The 17410-nt window shown below is 44.3% G+C and overlaps 1 protein-coding gene across 1 annotated transcript in view; it reads right to left on the bottom strand.

The window, feature by feature from the left end:
• ST8SIA1 (ST8 alpha-N-acetyl-neuraminide alpha-2,8-sialyltransferase 1) overlaps window positions 1–15448 on the bottom strand; it is a 98270-nt gene extending 82822 nt beyond the window's left edge. The window contains exon 1 of the mRNA XM_062491568.1: window positions 15204–15448. Coding sequence (XP_062347552.1) covers window positions 15204–15448 — 245 coding nt within the window. The remainder of the gene's footprint in view (window positions 1–15203) is intronic.
• Between the last annotated feature and the right edge of the window lie 1962 nt (window positions 15449–17410).

Raw genomic sequence — 17410 nt, 5'->3', positions numbered from 1 at the left:
CCTGGCTTTCACTACAAATATTCACATGGTGCTGAAAACAGAATTTCCAAAACTCACTTCCAAAGCTTCCAGAAGTTCACAGGCACCACTACAGCTTGTCAGAGCTCTGAAACAGTCCTTATAGATTATATAACCCAAACAGCTCCAGTCATCAAGGTCCTCACATACTTACAACTTTCATCCTATTGCCCACTGTTTTGCCATTATCATTTAGGAAAAAATATTTGGCAGCATTCATTACAAGCAGGGAGTTTCGCAACACACCACAATGTTTCCTGGTTCTGGGGTGGGGAGGTTTCCTGCGCAGGCACAGAAGAAGAATCAGATGTAGAAAACAGAGAGCTGGCGGTGAAAAAAGAAGTGAGCACAAGGCAGAAAGCATCTTCGAGTCTATCCTAATCTAAGGAGTTTGCTATGCTATGCTCTGTGCTGCTGGGAATAAATCAGGAATGCACAAACCTCCTTACCCAGAGCAATCAAACAGCTTCCTAGGGGGATAAACACTAAGCTCTTATAGGCCTGAAGACCTGGCAGAAAATGTAATTTATCCAGCTTCTCCCTCTGCCCAATCTGGTGGCCATTAACAAGCTAACACTCCATGTGAGATTAGAATTCCTAAAAGCCTGTCAAACACAAACCACTGAGATTATTACATGCTATGACTCCTACCCATCTTGCCAAGATGTTTTCTTTTCCGTCTACCTCTCCTGCCTCTGCCATCTGTCAGACCTGCCCCCAGCTATGCAATTGCATCACCCCTGCACAGCCATGAGTGTGTGGGAAACCCTGAAAATGCTCCTGGCAGAAATCAAGTCTGGAGTTCTACTTTCCCCTCCTCTTTCTGACTGGGTTTCCCATCCTTTATAGACTTCTTTATTCTTAGAGAACCCAGTTACAAAATCCATTAGAGTAAGGTAGTAAACAGGAGATCTCTTGCTGTTTTGGGAGCTGCCTAGTATACTACAACAAAGTAAAACACGCCACCTTGAAACCCTGCAAGAGTTATATATACTGCAACACTATGAAATTCTAAATAAAAGCCAAGCCTGAAGAGTTTGACATATACATATCACAGGAAACTATTTTGGGTTGAAGTATTGTCGAATTCCTAAGTTTAATTAGCTGCCATGCTCCAGTTTTCACAGACTACCCATAATCCAAAGAAATCTAAATATTAAAAATACTTGAGCTGGGTTCTGAAAAGATCTGGGGGAGGAATTTATAAACCAGCTCTTTCAAACAAGACAAGACTCACAGACATGCAGTCTCTCAGGCTTGTGTATCCAGCTTGAGTTTACTTTTACCCAGGAATCCACATCCTCAATTCCCAACGATTGAGGCATAGGGCTGGGAACAGAAACCTCCTTTGAAAGAGTCAAGGAAATACCTGGATCACAAACTCTGGGACCATTAGGAGACTTGTATCTATCCCCCTGACACCCATAGGAAGGGCAATACAGAGTGATGCAAGCAACCTGGGATATTTCTGGAGTGTGTCTGGGATAATTTTTGGTACAGGTATTGATGGGTCAGCTTACAGCTGGATCTACTATTCACTAACAAGAAAGCCCTGATTGGGCATATATAATCAATAAAACCACTGGCCCATGAAACAATGCATTCAGGATCCTGAGGGGAGTGAGGAAGGAAGGTGGCAGATTCTCTAATTTATTGATTGATCCTGAACTCCTCAGTTTGGACTGGAAGTAGCTCATAATCCTTTGGGAACATTGTGGAAACAAGAACCCCACAGTTCCTGGCCCCAGGCACCCAGGTCTTTCTCTTTCTGACCCCATTGTCCCCTGCTTCTTGGGGCAGCACTGCACTTACTCTGCAACAAACTGTGGTTTTCCTTCCTGCTACGGCGTAAAAATAAAAAAATGTGCCCTATCAGGAAAATAAATGTCAGCATCTTGACCTGCATGACAGGACTCCTACATTCATACCTACAGGATGTGCACTTGACAAAAGTTAACCCAACTTACTTTTTTCTTTGACTGAGCCTCAGCTCCAAGGCCTGATACAGCTGATTTGAGAGCATCCTTCAACTGAGCAGTCCAAGCACCACCTTTTCAGGTCTCAAATTCATCTTGAAAATTCACCTTGCAGCTCAAGAATACATGACAAGTTACAGAGCTCTACTGAATCATGGCCAGTTGGTCTATGCTACTCAATTCAAGAAACTTAAGCAGTGAATTATTTAGGAAAAAAAATTATCAGTTCAGAAGCAATTACTGAAAAATTTTAGACAGGAGTAATTCAGTTTCCACAAAAATTAAACTGTTTACTACAGGGCTGAAGATGAGCTCTTTAGTTTTCAACAGCATGGTGACACATTGTCTTCTAGTACAATTCACAATCTAAAAATCAACTAGATAAAAAAACAAATTAGTACAAAAAGGGTGTATGAGCCTAAGAGGAAACACTTTTTTTTAATTGATTAAGCAGCAATCTAAGAATTATACAAATATATTTAAGAACTAACCATTCCAATAACACCTGCACTTCCTTAATTAAGCATAATGAAGGTTAAAATGGAATTGACTGTTTATGTAAGCACCAAGAACATGAAAGGTTGTTGTAAGTAACAACGGTAATTTGGAATGAGGTATTAAACTAAGTGAAGGCTAAACAAAGTCTCAAAATGCTAAGAACCTGAGACATTGATTTATTTAGGATATCATACTACTACTGCATTTATTGCATGACTTTCTCTGCAGCATTTGGTGCCAGGCCTTGACAGAGATATGAAACTAAACTAATAGGATATGATACAGTAATTACTCCTGCTAAAGACTTTTCTGTGGTTTTATGCACTACAATAAAAGTCCATTATCAGTTGATTTATGCTGCACACTTCTCACAAATCTCCTGCAGATCCCCACAGGATCCCTACAACCATTTGGGAAGTAGTCACATTCGGGGCAGAAGCTACATGATGGAAATGCTGCAAAAGAGAGAGAAAGACAACACCCAAGACCCAGAATTTCACTGCTTTGCACCCTGCCTCCCACACAGAAAGATCACTCTGGAGAAGATGCTGACATTTGACACCCAGAAGTGTAAAAGCTCCAGGTCTGCCCCCACAAATCCCTCACTTTCCTAAAGCTTCTCCAGAGCCTAGAGCCAAGACTGGCCACGTGCATGTGGAGTTTTGAAGTAGCTGAATATCCCCAAAACAGTGAAGCTTGAAGTACTTTCTAAATACACATTATATATGCATCCATTTAATGCCAACAATGTATACGATCCTACTAAACATACAGTGAGAAGTCATCTCATCAGAAATGCTATGGATGGCATCCAGACAGAACAAAGCATGCCTTTGTTTTAAAATCTCACCCCAAAACCATAGTAACAAACCCCAGTTTGATATATGAGAAGTCAAAGAATTGCCTGCTGTAATTCATGATCCCTCAGCCTGAGCTGCTGGTGCCCCAGAGGGCAATCTAACCCTCAGCAAACATAAAGTTCGCTAGATGTCAAGCCTGTGGATTGTCTATTTGGCAAAATGCAATCAGAAAATGAAAAAATAGAGCAACAAATGTTGTTTTCCTGTCTTTTTGCTAACCATATGGACATTTTCCTTACCACAGCTCTTAAGTAGGACAGGTACCAGAGATAGCAGCAGTGAGTAGGCTGTACTCCACATATTTCATCACTCCACTTCCAAATCTCACCACTTCAACAGTCATCTCTAGAGCAAAATTATTCTCCTATTTTGCAGCATGAAAATGCCCTCTCCTATTATGGTTTCATAGCTTCTCTTATACCTCTGGCCATTGAAACTAGACCCTCAATTTACTCATGTGATCTGCTCCCATCTGGTACTTGAGGTTCTTCACTGAAACTATAATTTACCTCACATGTTTTTAATTAATTGTCACTTCCTTGGGTTATCTTGCTTAACCAACTGAGTGGCCCTTAAACTGTCCACTTCACTGAATGTTTTACCCTTAATTGATTGCTTTTCTGATTTAGCCACGTACTTGTTCTCAAATTTTCCAACTATGGTCTTTCTCTGCTATTCTACTTCATGTGTTTCTTTATTTTATTCTCTGCTTTTTATGTTTCTTCTTCTTCTTCTTCTTCAGTGCCCCTGTTGATACAAAGGCCTTGTCTCTATTGTGTTAAGCCCTAGCAATCTTCCACCTCCCTCCCAATCTCCCAAAGCTTCTTCATCTCACCACCATCCCTCCTGCCCTCCAAGAGCATGTTCTTTCCTTCTGGAGCACTCCATTCCACAATCCTTTCCTTTCAGCTAGCAAGAGAGTTCTGATGCTTTTCCCAAGAGTGTTTTCCAACTCAGCTTTTATGTAAGAATATGAATATATGAAGGAAGGCACCCTGCTCCTGAGAGCAGCCAGGAACCAAGACAAGACCAATGCTGGCAGAGCTGTGCCCCCTGCCCTGCCCAAGCTGGACACTGAGGCAGCACCTACTGCCTCTCACTCCACAGTCCTGTCACCAGGGACAAAAGAAGCTGAGGGATCTGGGACACAACCAGAGCCTAATTGGCACCACTATTTATAGAACATATTACTCCAAAGTGGGAAGAGCTGCTGGTGACAGCTGAGGTAGTTCTGGAAATCATCCAAAGCATTAAGGCAATCCTTTTCCAAAACACCAGGGCACAAGTTATTCTGGAGCTGGCATGCCTATGATGTCACCTGTAAATTACCAAGGGACAGCAGGCATGGCCACCACCTCCAGGCAGGGAAGGATGCAAGGGCAGGACCAGAGAAAGGAGGGAAGAAATCCCGAGGGTGCCTCCCCACTCCTCTTTTCAGAGGAGGTGTATCAGCTTGCTCAGGGAAAGCATTAGCCCAGAGGACTCAGAGTTCTTTTCACTGTGAATTAACTTTGTGAAGGTTTATGGTCTTTTACAGGATCAACGTTTAAAAGCAGCACCTAAAAAGAGCAAGCAAAAATCCTAAACATCCTTCAAGAAATTCATCCAAGGTATCTACTCAGTATGAGGATAAAGTAAAAATTCACTAAATAAATTATTCAACCTACTTAATCCTGCAACGAGGCATCTTAAGAAGGGAATACTGCCTGAAAGTTGGTTTAAAATACTTTTTAAATCATGTTTATATGCTTAATCACTCATCCAGTGTGTTTTGGGAGATATTCCTCTTCAATACATTCAGCCCATTCACTTTAGACCCAAAAAGGTAACAATGAAATGACAATGCCTGGCTATTTCTTGCCTAAACTTGTTTAAAGCTAATCTGTTCTTAGCAGTTACCCAGGGTTTTGAGAAATACCTGTACACTGGCAGCAGTTCATAAGTGGAAATAGCTTACTTCTCAGGACTTCGGGATCTCCTTTTAATTTCTCTAAGGCAAAACAAGTTATTGATCTTAAATGGAAAGGAGTAAGAGTATCACCAGTCAGACTGCAGAGCCACATGAGACATCACGTGAAACCAAATGATTAAGCTACAAGTTCTCTGGGAAAGAACTGATTAAGCTCTAAAGCGCTGAGCAAGCTCATATTCATCTATGTTGACCCCTGCTTTCAAGTGACAGCACACTGGACATATTCTCCTGCTTATGCCACAGAGAAGAGAGCCCGCACTGCACTGGAACACCAGCAGCCCATTTCCCTCCACACCCACAGAGGGAACTTTGCTTTTCTTTGTGATGCAGATCTGCTGTTCTGCAGCAGATGAGAAAACAGAACTTGTACTAAATTTGTAAAACCAACTCAACATTTTCCCACAGATTAGGTGAGGAAAAACAACAAACACAACCCTCTTAGATTTTCAGTAGCAATCGCCTATTAGACAACTGAAGCACAAAACTGTTCATTTTTTTTGAATGAGAGAAAGCATCAAAGACCCAAGGCAAAAATAAACATGTTCTCAGATGCTGGACCCATTAGCATTCACTGAACTACACTAAATAAGTGTTTTCTACTTGTTCTGTTGTCTAAACAGATCTATCAAAACACATGGTTTCTCTATTGATAGGCTAACTTCTTTGTTTTTGTTACAATTTGTGGATCAGAAAGCTCAAACAGCACACTGCCATTCCCTTCTGGATACACTTAAAGGCAATGGCTTAAACAGGATAGAAAGAATAAATATCTCATGTGCATTTTTACTGCTTCATCCAGCTGGGCATACATCAACCTGGAGATGTTCAGCATTTGTCCATAAGGCTCACAAGTGTGTTTGTGCTAGATGCTTGCTGGCTGCCAAGACAAAAATGTTCAACAATGTGACCTATGAGGGAATGCCTGGATTGGTTTTGTTTCTCCTATTCCTTTCAGTGTTGCAGTTTCCTTAATTAAAAAAATGCATCTAATTATAGGCTGATATGTAATCCTCACTGTAGCAATCCCTAGCACTTAAAAACTGTGAGTCAGGCCCCCAAAATGATGATTAAGCGCAGAAATTAGGCATCTGAATTACAACAACCCACACTGGATTTTTACTTGCCTTTCGGGGGCCAATTCACTATTCACATTTACAAGCACTTCCCTGTAGTTATGAGGACTGAAACATTCTGTCTCATTCCTATCCCATGAAAGCAAGGCTGTCACAAATTTACTTGATTGCAGGAACTGACACAGCTTTTACAAGAGTGGGCATTCTCCAAATCTTATTAAGTGCCTCTAGCCTCAAAATATGTAGTTCAGCATCCTTTCCTTCTTTCCTCTGAGAGAGGAGTAAGCATCACCAAGCCAGGTGGAATTTTGCAGGGGGACATCCCCTGGCCTGCTGAGCCTCAGAGCTCCAGAGCCTGAAAACAGCTGGACTCCTGGTCCTTGATAAGAGGTGTCCTCCTCATATTCCTAAGTTAAGACCATCACAGTGATAAATCTTTAACTCCTCTCCACATAACTGAGGAATAGTGGTAGCTATATAAACTTTCTGAGAACTCACAGGTGAGCTATCTGCTTTGCAGATTTATGTAGACAGACCGAAGTTTCTCAACCCATTTCTTAATTATATCATAAAAATTACAAATGTCTAAAACTACATAAAAATTAAATACAGCATGCATTTATCTCGAATGTATTTTTCAAATCAACCTTTAAGCAAGCTGTAGACAGATTGCTCACTTCATCAGTCCCATTCTCATCTGATCCAACAGCATTGCTCTGCTCCTGCCTCACGAAATTTGCATCTCCTTTCTATCCCATGTTACAGCAACACCCTATATGGATTTATTCAATGTTTTCTACATTGTCATTAAGTACTAAATGGCACAACACAGGAGACTGCGAAGAGTCTGAACCTTGCTCAGACAAATAAGAAGGCAATGTTGCCTGAGTGGATGGCAGTAAATCACCCACAATGAGCAAGGATAATCTAAAGACTACATTCCATTTAGGAATGTCTGCTGCAGTTCTCACTACTGTTGTGTAGTGACAGAACTCACAGATGAAGCAGAAGGAGAGAATCTGAATTTCACCAGTAGCTGACAATTCATTCTTTATGCTGTAACGAACTGTGAGTTACTACCCTGGAACATGGATTCATATCCCTAGTGAATGCTACATATGAAATAAAGAGCTCTTCTATTCTCTTTGAAATAGATAAATGCTTCAATGGAAGTCACATAAAGAAGAAAACAACTATAACAAATGCACTGCACACTTCACAAGGAGTAAGCTGGTACCCTGGGTTCTAGCAGGAGGAAGAGCCAGTACCCACCAAACCTTCAGCAAAAGTATTGGATCACTCCTCCAGGGAGCATTCCCACAGCCTGTCACTTGCCCAGGTATTCCTTCACATTAAAAACTGCACTAACAGATTGAAAACCCATCCCATTAATCAAAATTCCTAATCTGCATAGCTGGGATCTCACTACACAATTCTTGAAAGGAAAATCCTCCAGAGCACAGAATGCCTCCCTGCAAGCTTATGGTACTGCAAAAATAATAATTTCTGGACAGTGGCAATTACTCACAGAATTCCCAACCAATTCCAGAGGTGACCTAGACCTGAAGTTAAGTTACAAGAGATAACCATGTAATGTACACAGTTTCCATAATTCCCTTTATAACTCTGCTTCCTTTGCTTTAAGTACACGGGAAACCAAAATCCAGTGTACCCTGGCAGTTAAAAGTAGGAGGACTGAAGCCCAGATGAGTAACCTCATAGTCTTCACCCCATTTGCCATTAGGCCTTACTGACCCACTGAGAAAGGCAGGCATCAATCAGAGAGCTTTGGGTTCAGCATCAGCTGCTCACTGCACATTTCCAGCTTTTTGGACTGGTTTCCTCAACTCTTTTGGCATTTCTGAGTACTACCTACAGCAGTAGGTCCCTCATCAACCTGCCCTGGGGTACCACCACACCACAGGACCAACAGCATCAGCAGAACAAGGGAACCTCCAAACACTGAGGCAGATGACACAGAATCACAGAACTGACATTTGGCCAAGATGGACCACATAGGAAAATATGAAAACCGTTTCCCTGGGGAAAAAAAAAAAATGTTTTGTTTGTTTTTCTTCCATCTCTGACAGGAAATACAAAGCTGTTATTACTCCATTACAGCAACGGCCACTCCTGGCATTCCAGAAGTATGCAGAGCAAGTTTTTCCCACAAGAAACCAAGGAAAATAGCTGGTGATCTTTTTTCCCCAGCACCCCTTAAAATACAGGATAGCCTTAGCAACTTTTAAATTAAAGCTGGTGGTGTTTCCTCAGAGTAAAGGCAACCTGGTAAGTAGAGCCTTTATCTTGCTAATACATGAAGGCAAAGTCTGCAATTTACCTGGAAAGCCTGCTAGCCAACAACTGGAACATCAAGGATGCAAAACAACAGATGCCCTGATCATCAGTGGGAGTTGCAAGACTCTGGAGAAGGGTATTGTTAGTTCAGATGAGGAAGGAGATAAAGGAGCAAATAATTTCACACAAGTTCTTTGTATCACTGCTGTGAATGTTAAATGGATAATTATAAAAGGAGCCACTCCTATAATCTGGGGCTCTCCTTAAAACAGAGGAGGTCCTCAAGCATCTTAAGATGGGAATAGGCTTGAGAAGAGGTGGAGGGGAAAAAAGAAGGAAGAAATATAAACACAATGGTTGTTCAGGAAATGTTCAGGATACTCTCAGCAATCATGAAAGACACAAATCCCAGCAGCTTTAAAAGCCTCACTGTAGCCACATCTCCATTTGAAAAGAGCATCTCTAAACCAAGAAATTAAGGAGGGCATTTTCCAGCAAATAGAGCAGAAATCAAAATAAAAGTCTGTTGATTTAATGCAATAACAACAAAACCCCCACACTATACTGCTAGCCATAAAATATTTTATAACAATCTAATTTCACAACCTTCACCTTTATCCTAAAAGGAGCAGTGGGAAAGTGACCTCCAGAATCCTGGTAAAAGCCAGGATTTAGTTCTCCACAGTATAATTCACCTTGTAAAAATTTTCAAATACCACTAAGGTCAAGTCAACAGGCGCAGCTTCTTCATGAAGCTCAAGAGCTTCTGTAGCAAATACTTTGCAGAAAAAAGTGCTTTGCCAGGGTCCAGGAACTCATCAGTGCCTTGTCCCACCCCATCTGCTATTTATCTAACCAAGTTAAATTCCAAGACCTAGGAGAAGAATCTCTGATCCTATGTATGTAAAAATTGTGACGTGATAAAACCTGAATCTACACTGAGGTTTACAAACACTACTTAGATTGTATTAATGGGCTTCAGTCTGAATTTAACTGTATGCAGCTACATTAAAATGATTTAGCATTTAGGAGCAATTTCCTTGCATTTTGAGAACCCCCATGCAGCATACAGGAAAAGATTAATATATAACCAGGGATTTAAAATATAAGTATTTTTTGGTGCTCAGAAAACTGGAACAACAGAAGACAGCAGTCCAAACAGCTTCCTCATTTCACTGAGGTTCATCCACACTGGGGAAAGACAAATTCTAAAGGGTGAAAGACAACTCATTTTCCATGCATTTAGCTACTAGGAACTAACCTCAAAAATAGGAATTTCCATATATGTCATTGAACATACGCCAAATGGGAACAACACTCTTGGCTGCTCTGAAGATGAAAACTACAACTAGAGGAATAAATCACTCATTGCTAAATTGTATGGATGATTCAGTGCCCATTCCATCCACTATACAGCAAAGAAAGGGAAAACATAAATGGGAAAACACATACATCCAGCAGTGTCTGGGTATGTAATAAAAGACTTTTGGGGCCCCAGCTGGGTAACCTAAATTCCAGCAAAGTCTCTGTTCCTCCTGTTCCCCAGTGCCTGTGGGTGTGGGACTTTGGCTGCTCCCACCTAACAGGAAAAGAATCTCAGGGAGCTGGCTACATCCTCTCATATATACTGGGGTTTTTACAAGTCCAGAGGAAAGCAGAAATCCAGCACTTTGCAAGATACCAGAGATCTCAACAGTCTGTTTCATTAGGATTACGAATCAAAGTCTGTAAAAAAATATTACTTAAGGTCAAGGAAGGAAGAGAGCAGGAGCTAGAACTCAGGAATTTAAATCAATTCCTATCTTGCCAGTGCAGCTCTCATCTACAATGACACTGTGAACTAACTCAGGTAACTATTTCTCTTTGTTTTCATGTCATTCAGGTATCCAACTTGAAAATACGGAACCAAGCCTCTCTACAGCTTGCTTTCTTCATCACAGCCTCCAAATAATGACATGCAATAACAACATTTCTTTCCTCTCACCTTTAACCTGCTTTGCAAAATTGTACCTCTTCACCAAAATTTCTCATCTCAGCTGGAAACCACAAATTACAAATACTCCATTTATCACCAATGAAGCAAATACCACAGCAACAACAACAAAATCAAGTAAAATGCTGATGAAAACACAGCCAGGCAGTAGCAACACCTACTCAGTACAGAAAAATTAACTGGATTTGGCTCAACATGTAGGCATATCCATTAGTTTCAGGGCAGGGCTTCTCAGGCCATAGAGGCAGAACTAACCTAATGCAGCATCTCTCAGGTCTACTCCTAACTCCATCCTTCATATGCATCTAGCGAAAGCAGGAATAGTTCTGTATCTGATGAAGGGCCAAACTCTTATCTAAAGTCAACCTGAGAAATGCAAAGTTTAGTCTAAGATTTGACTTGAAATAGCCCAATGAGGATCCTAACACTCATGTAATTTGCAGTGCTGACATAAAGAGAAGGGAAAAAAAGCCATCTGAACTAAGGAAAACCTTGCTGACTCAGCAATAGCATCTGTCATACCCAGCTGGAGAAATGACCTGGAATTCTAGGCCTGTGCTAACACAGTCCAGAATTAATAGTGGTGTGCACAGGAGGCTACTCCTCATGTGATTGCACTCCAGGTACAGACAGGAACAGCCAGCAGAGAGTAGCTGACAAGATGAAGTTACAGTGGGGAAAACCCCTCTGGCACACTGTGAACAGAGCAGGATTTTTGCAAGGCACACAAAGCCAACAGCAGGAGAAGCTCCACAGTCTATTCACATTCACACTGCAAACACCAGAGCATAGATATTTTGTCCAATTCAGCCACTGACTGTGCTGTGTGATTTCTGGGCAGTAGCTTCTCTGCTCTGTCCATGAAAATGGACAAGAGGACAAATCTGGTGGAAAGGAGTGGAGAAGCCGCCAGCCAAGGTAAGCACAAGTTTGGCCATGTCAAAGGAGACCTCACTGGAGAGCAGAGACGATGCTCTGGGCTGGAGTCAGGTCATGAACAGTGAGTTCATGGGGGACATCTGCCACCAAGTCACCCCCAGAATAATCCCTGGTGACCTTACAGCATCACACAAAACTGAAGCAGCAGAAGCAAGAAGCTAAATCTCAAAGGAAGCCTTTCTGCTGTCTTGCAGGGACTGTCTGATCTCTTCCTGAAAAACCCTTAAGATGCTAGCCATCATCCAACCTGCTCAGTGGGACTCCTGACAGCCCAAAACCCACTGTCCCCCCATTCATTCCCTAGAGGAGGTCCACCCTCTACAAACAAATGAAAGAAGTGTTATAAAAACAGTGCTTGAGATTTGTGGTTGTATGGAGCTTGTAAGGCAGATTAAAAGATCCAGTTCTGCCTTTAATGAATTGCAGTATTTTAAATAACATCATCCTAAAGGTATTACTGTGTGTAATTTACCTTAGAAAATTACAGACAAGTAAAAACATTTTTGCCTAAATAATGTCAGCAGCACTAGCCCCTAAAAAATACCCTAAGCAATCTGTAAAAACATTTAGGGCTCAATATCATTAACCAACTCAGAGGATAACAAGTCATTATATTGTAGGCAGATTAGACACATTAGCTCTTAGTGGCTCTGATTATGGTCTCGCTCCTATATTAACCACTTTGCAGTTCAAACTTGAGCGGTTTTACCATCTGACTGACAGAATATTCAGCATTTGTCAGACAGGAGATATTTTCACAGTATGACTACCCTGAACCTCTAGTGTCTTGAAATTCAAAGGCATCCATGGCTAATTATACAGGTATTCATATTTGAAAGCCAGTTCTGGAAATTCATTCAAACACAAAACCGCCATTGAATCATTCCACAAGAACCAGGCCAGTCTGGGTCCTTGCATAAGCAAGGGTTTACAGGGATCAGATCTTTCCGTAAGGTTTCTGGCAGTACAGAGGAGAAGGAAGCAGCAATAGAGATTGAAGAGCTACCAGCACTTGGTTGCCAGGGTTCAACTCAAACTACCCCAAATTATCCAGATGGTTTTGTTGAACTTGCTAAGTCACTTAGTGAAGTTGTTCCTGATCCAGGTACAGAAGGCAAAGGGGGTATAGTCTTTCTGATCTTTGAAAAGTATGATTTCATCAAGTTAATTACCCAACGTCTACTTCAGCAATAGGAGTCCAGTAAGTTTATATGAGGAGAAAGTTCCAAACCTATCAGGCATTTGCTCTGTGTAGCAAGAACCTGGCTATACAATACCACAAATGCCACTGTATTACACAAAGCAGTACTATGAATATTTGTGTATGGATTTTTAGCCCAGATTAACTCCAATTTATGCTTCAAACTGAGTAAAACCAAAAATTGTTTGTTAACCAGAACATGGCAGGAGGGCTAAGGAGGACAGCAATTAATACAGTTCTTAAAAAATATTTTATTAATAATACATTAAAGCACATTTAATATTAGATTATTAGGGAAAGCCATATTACTTGAAAGTTCACATGCAGGTTTTCTTTGAAGCTCTAGCCCTCCTTTCCCATTCAAACAGAGACTGACATTCTCTGGAATTTTCCAACAGAAAGTTAAATTTGGAGTTTTTACTATTGGCTTGCTTAGGGACAGTAGGAACAGAGCAAGGAGTTTCTGTTAACCTCAGATATAGAGCAGCTTGCCTGACATGGGCTTCCACTTCAAAATCTTCTGTCATGAAGAGAAGCAAATTTAAGCAGCAAAAATAGAGTTCTACTTCACAACTGCTGGACTAATACTATACTATAGTTTACTATACTCACTGCATATCTCCAGCATACAACTTCTCTGAAAAACTACTTTTAAAGCAGAATGAAGTTCATTGTATTTAGTGCTGCACCAACTCATCAAGAGACTCGGACAAGAAACAACAGCTCCTGCATGAGACTCTCTTCAATAGCATCTCTGAGATAATCACTATGCTTAGAGAGTAGAAAAACATATGGACAAGTAGAACAGCTGATAAGCCACACGGAGTTTTTGTTGCTAAACCATGTGGTTGAAATGGTCTAAAACTATTTTGTAAAATGAAACTGCAGCATTACCAATCTTGAAACAACATTTGGTTTACTAACATGACAACTAATAGACCAAACTCTTTCCTACATAACCAATAGGGTAATTTTTTAAAAAAAACCTGGATTCACCTACCTCCAAGAATAGGGGTCTTTGATACACAGGATCAAGACTAATTAATATTCAAGAAGATCAACGTAGCTTCTACTGTTAGTTAAGTGCTTTAGGAGAGGGATCCTGCATATATACCTTATTGCTAATTCGGTATTAAAGGGAGGACTTCTTCCAGGCCTGCCTAATGAGATAGTATTAACACATACCTGCTTATCACCTATCATTGCTCAGATTTCCTGCAGGCTTTGGGGGCTAATGACAAACGTGCCTTCCAAGAACTGTAAAGTTTGTTATCCCGGCAGACAACATATTAAGCAACCACATCAGCTCCAGTTCATGACAAAGGTGAATATATTCAGAAAATACTGAAGAACTTAAAATAAATCTGTATGACACTTAAACAAACAAATATATTTTCAGAAGTCCCTCGAATTTTGGATCCGATTCATTTCACTAAAGAGGATTTTTCTGGAGGCAATTTGATTACCACACACTCTGATCTTTAATTTGCTACTTGGAGGACAGGGAGAAAAAAAAACAGCTTCCCTCCGGGAAAGGGAGGGAAATCTGTCTCTCTTCCAATTGCCTGTATTTTACTCAAACATGTAAGAAATTTTTGAGGGGATGCAAATCTCCACTGCACACGCTTTTAAAGCGGAGTGATTCAAAAAATCCTCCCCACCGCAGGGACACGCTCGGTTTTCCACCGCTCTCAGCTGCGGTAGCTTGGTTTCAACATTCGTCCTCTCCCGTGCAGCTGGGCAAGGTGAAATGGGCCCCAAGGATTATCGCCATTTCCCAGCCACGTCAAAAGCAAAGGGGAGAAAAAAGGTGCATTTTCACGTGGCTCCCATAATAAACCACACAGAGTCAAGGAGCAGCGCGGAGCTTCCCAAGCGCTGCTCAGAGCGGGCATGCAGACACGAACGCTCATCCACGCGAACCTTGCCTTGCGCATCCCGGGCTGCTCCACAAGCCGGGCTTTCTCCCGGCAGCAAGCTGGCAGTCCCCGGCACCGAGGGAAGCCGAGCTGGCAGCCCTGGGCTTTGTTAGCAGCCACGGGGGCTGCCAGCGCCGCTGCTATCCGGGAAGCGAGGAGTATCCCATTGTGCGGGCAACCACCGCAATGTCCGGGAACCTCGCTCCCCTTGCGAAGGGATCCCTGCCAGGATAAGCCTCCATCCCCCGCGCCAAGCCCCTTCTCCTCCCCGCAGCGAACGGAGCCACCCCAAAAAAAGTTTTGCTGGGCAGAAAGGGCCCTGCCTGCCTGTCGCCCTCTGTGAAAAAACAAAGGCTCGGGGAAGAAAGAATAAAAGTTTGGGGTTCGGCAGGGTAGGGGGCCGCAGATTCACGCGGCTGCCCGTCCCCGCTGCCCTTGGGCCGCGCACGGCAGTACCTGAACAGGGCGACCGCAGTCTGGTTCCTCCTCCACGCCTTGCCCTGCTGCAGCAGCACGCCCTGTACGATTTCCTTCTCGTCGGGCAGCCGGTACACGGGGAACACGTAGAGCCAGCAGAGCACGAAGACGCCCAAGGCGCTGGCGCCCACTGGCAGGCGGGTACGCGGCCACTTCCACGCCAGCCCCGCCATCCTCCTCCTGCTCCCGCAGCGCCGCCGCGGCACCGGGCCGCGCTCCGACATCAGGCCCGCGCCATGCGGCTCGGCTCGGCTCGGCTCGGCTCAGCTCAGCTCAGCTCAGCTCAGCTCAGCCCAGCCCCGCCGCCGCCATCGCCGCCGGGGGGAGCGGGGCTGCTGCTGCCGCTGCGCCGCGGCTCGCTCCTCTCTCGGCGGCGGCTACCGCCCTTCCTCACAGTCATTTGGTCCCTCGCGTTCCCCGCCAGATGATGCTCCGCCGCTCCCCGCCCTCCCTCCGCCTCCTGCCGAGCCCCTCGCTCGCAGCCTCGCTGAAGACCGACCCGGTAAATTTCCACCCCGCCCCGGCCGCGGGGTGCTCCGGCCCCGCCGCCGCCGGGGGAGGGAGGGAGCGGAGACCCAGCTGCTGCGGGATCCGCTCCGGCGCCGCGCCCGCTCCCGCCTCACCGCGGGTACCGAGCGGAGCGCGGCGCAGGGAGGGAGGGAGGGAGGTCCCGCTCCGGATGTCGCCGCCGGCACCCACCGACCCACCCTCCCTCTCTTTCTCCTTCCCTCCCGGCGCCTGGCTCTCTTCCGCGGCAGAGGCCGCAGCGGTCTCCAACGCGCCCTGGTGGGCACCGACCCCTGCCCGACGGTGTCGGCGGTGCCGACCCGCTCCGTCCCGTCCTCCCTCCCCGCGGGCCGCCCCAAACGCTCCGGATCTGCCCCGGGCTCAAGCCATGAGCCCCGGAGCCGGGATCACCGCGCCAGCCCAGTTAAAGTGTATCCTGCACGAAGTACATCCTACGAAAAGTACACAGAAAAATCCGTGGGTCAAGATATTTTTGGGAGAATGTAGCAAATCGGGGGCACGAAAAACCCAAAAGCAGAGCGTGCCCCTGCCAGCAGCACAGATTCCAAAGCAGCAGCTCTTACAAGGAGTGGCTGAGGGCACTTGCTGTCTTCAGCCTGGAGGAGATGGAAGGGGACACCTCGCAGCTGTTCTGCAGCTTCCTTGTGAGGCGAAGCAGAGGGGAAAACAGGGATCTCATCTCCGCGGTGACCCCTGAAAGGACCTGAGGGAACGACATGAAGCTGTGTCAGGAGGGGCTTGGGTTGGATATCAGAAAAAGGCTCTTCACCCAGATGGTGGTGGGCGCTCCGACAGGATTCCCAGGGAAGTGCTTATGGTATCAACCCTGACAAAGTTCAAGAAGCATTTGGACGACACTCAGACACGCGGTGGATTCCTGGGAGTGTCCTGAGCAGGAGTTGTATTTTGATGATCCTTTTGGGTTTCTTCCAGTTCAGGTTATTCTACGATTTTCTGTGCCCAGTATCCTGGTTGGGTCTCTGAAGAGAATGCAGTGAGGGTTATACCCCCGGTTGGAGTGTGGGTGGTAAGTGGGTGTTCCAGCCCTCTGGGGTTGTTTTTGCAATGCTCTGGGTGAAGGAGAGTTGGTAGAGAAGCCACCCACAAACCAAGGAGCAGCAGCATGAACCTTGCACACCTACGGCAGTGCTCAGCTCAGGCTTCCCAGTGGGAATTCATCTGTGCACCAGGATGAGGGTGCCACATGCACAGCCCTCAGCCCTCCTAAATCACCAGTGTCATCATTTCATGCCAACAGAGTGACTCCAGCAGTAGAAAGCATGTCTCTGTGATAATCAGGTAGGCTGAAATGTGGGACACACGTTCAACTCCTCTCAGTATCTCAGTGGCAGATCCTAGTTTCAGAGCCCAGTCCCTAGCCCCTGGTGGATTCAGCCAGGCTGGTACCACCTATTTGTGTTTACCATCTCCAGACATACCTTTCAGACCCACTGAGAAACACTGCAGACTACCACATAACCTTACAAAGAGTTTTGTATGAGTTAGTAGCCAGCTGCTTTCCAGACTTTCGGCACATGGAGACCTGGCTATTTTGGGGCAGGTTTCAGGGTTGAGTAGTAACTAAGGGTATTACGGGGTAATTGGGTGAAGGAAGAATACCAAGAAGAAAGTTTGATACAGTTAGTTTGTAACTTCTG

This window comes from Cinclus cinclus, chromosome 4 (genome assembly GCF_963662255.1).
Source record: "Cinclus cinclus chromosome 4, bCinCin1.1, whole genome shotgun sequence".
NCBI lineage: Eukaryota > Metazoa > Chordata > Aves > Passeriformes > Cinclidae > Cinclus > Cinclus cinclus.
The sequence above is the reverse complement of the archived record's forward strand: the minus strand, read 5'-3'. Positions and strand labels throughout refer to the sequence as shown.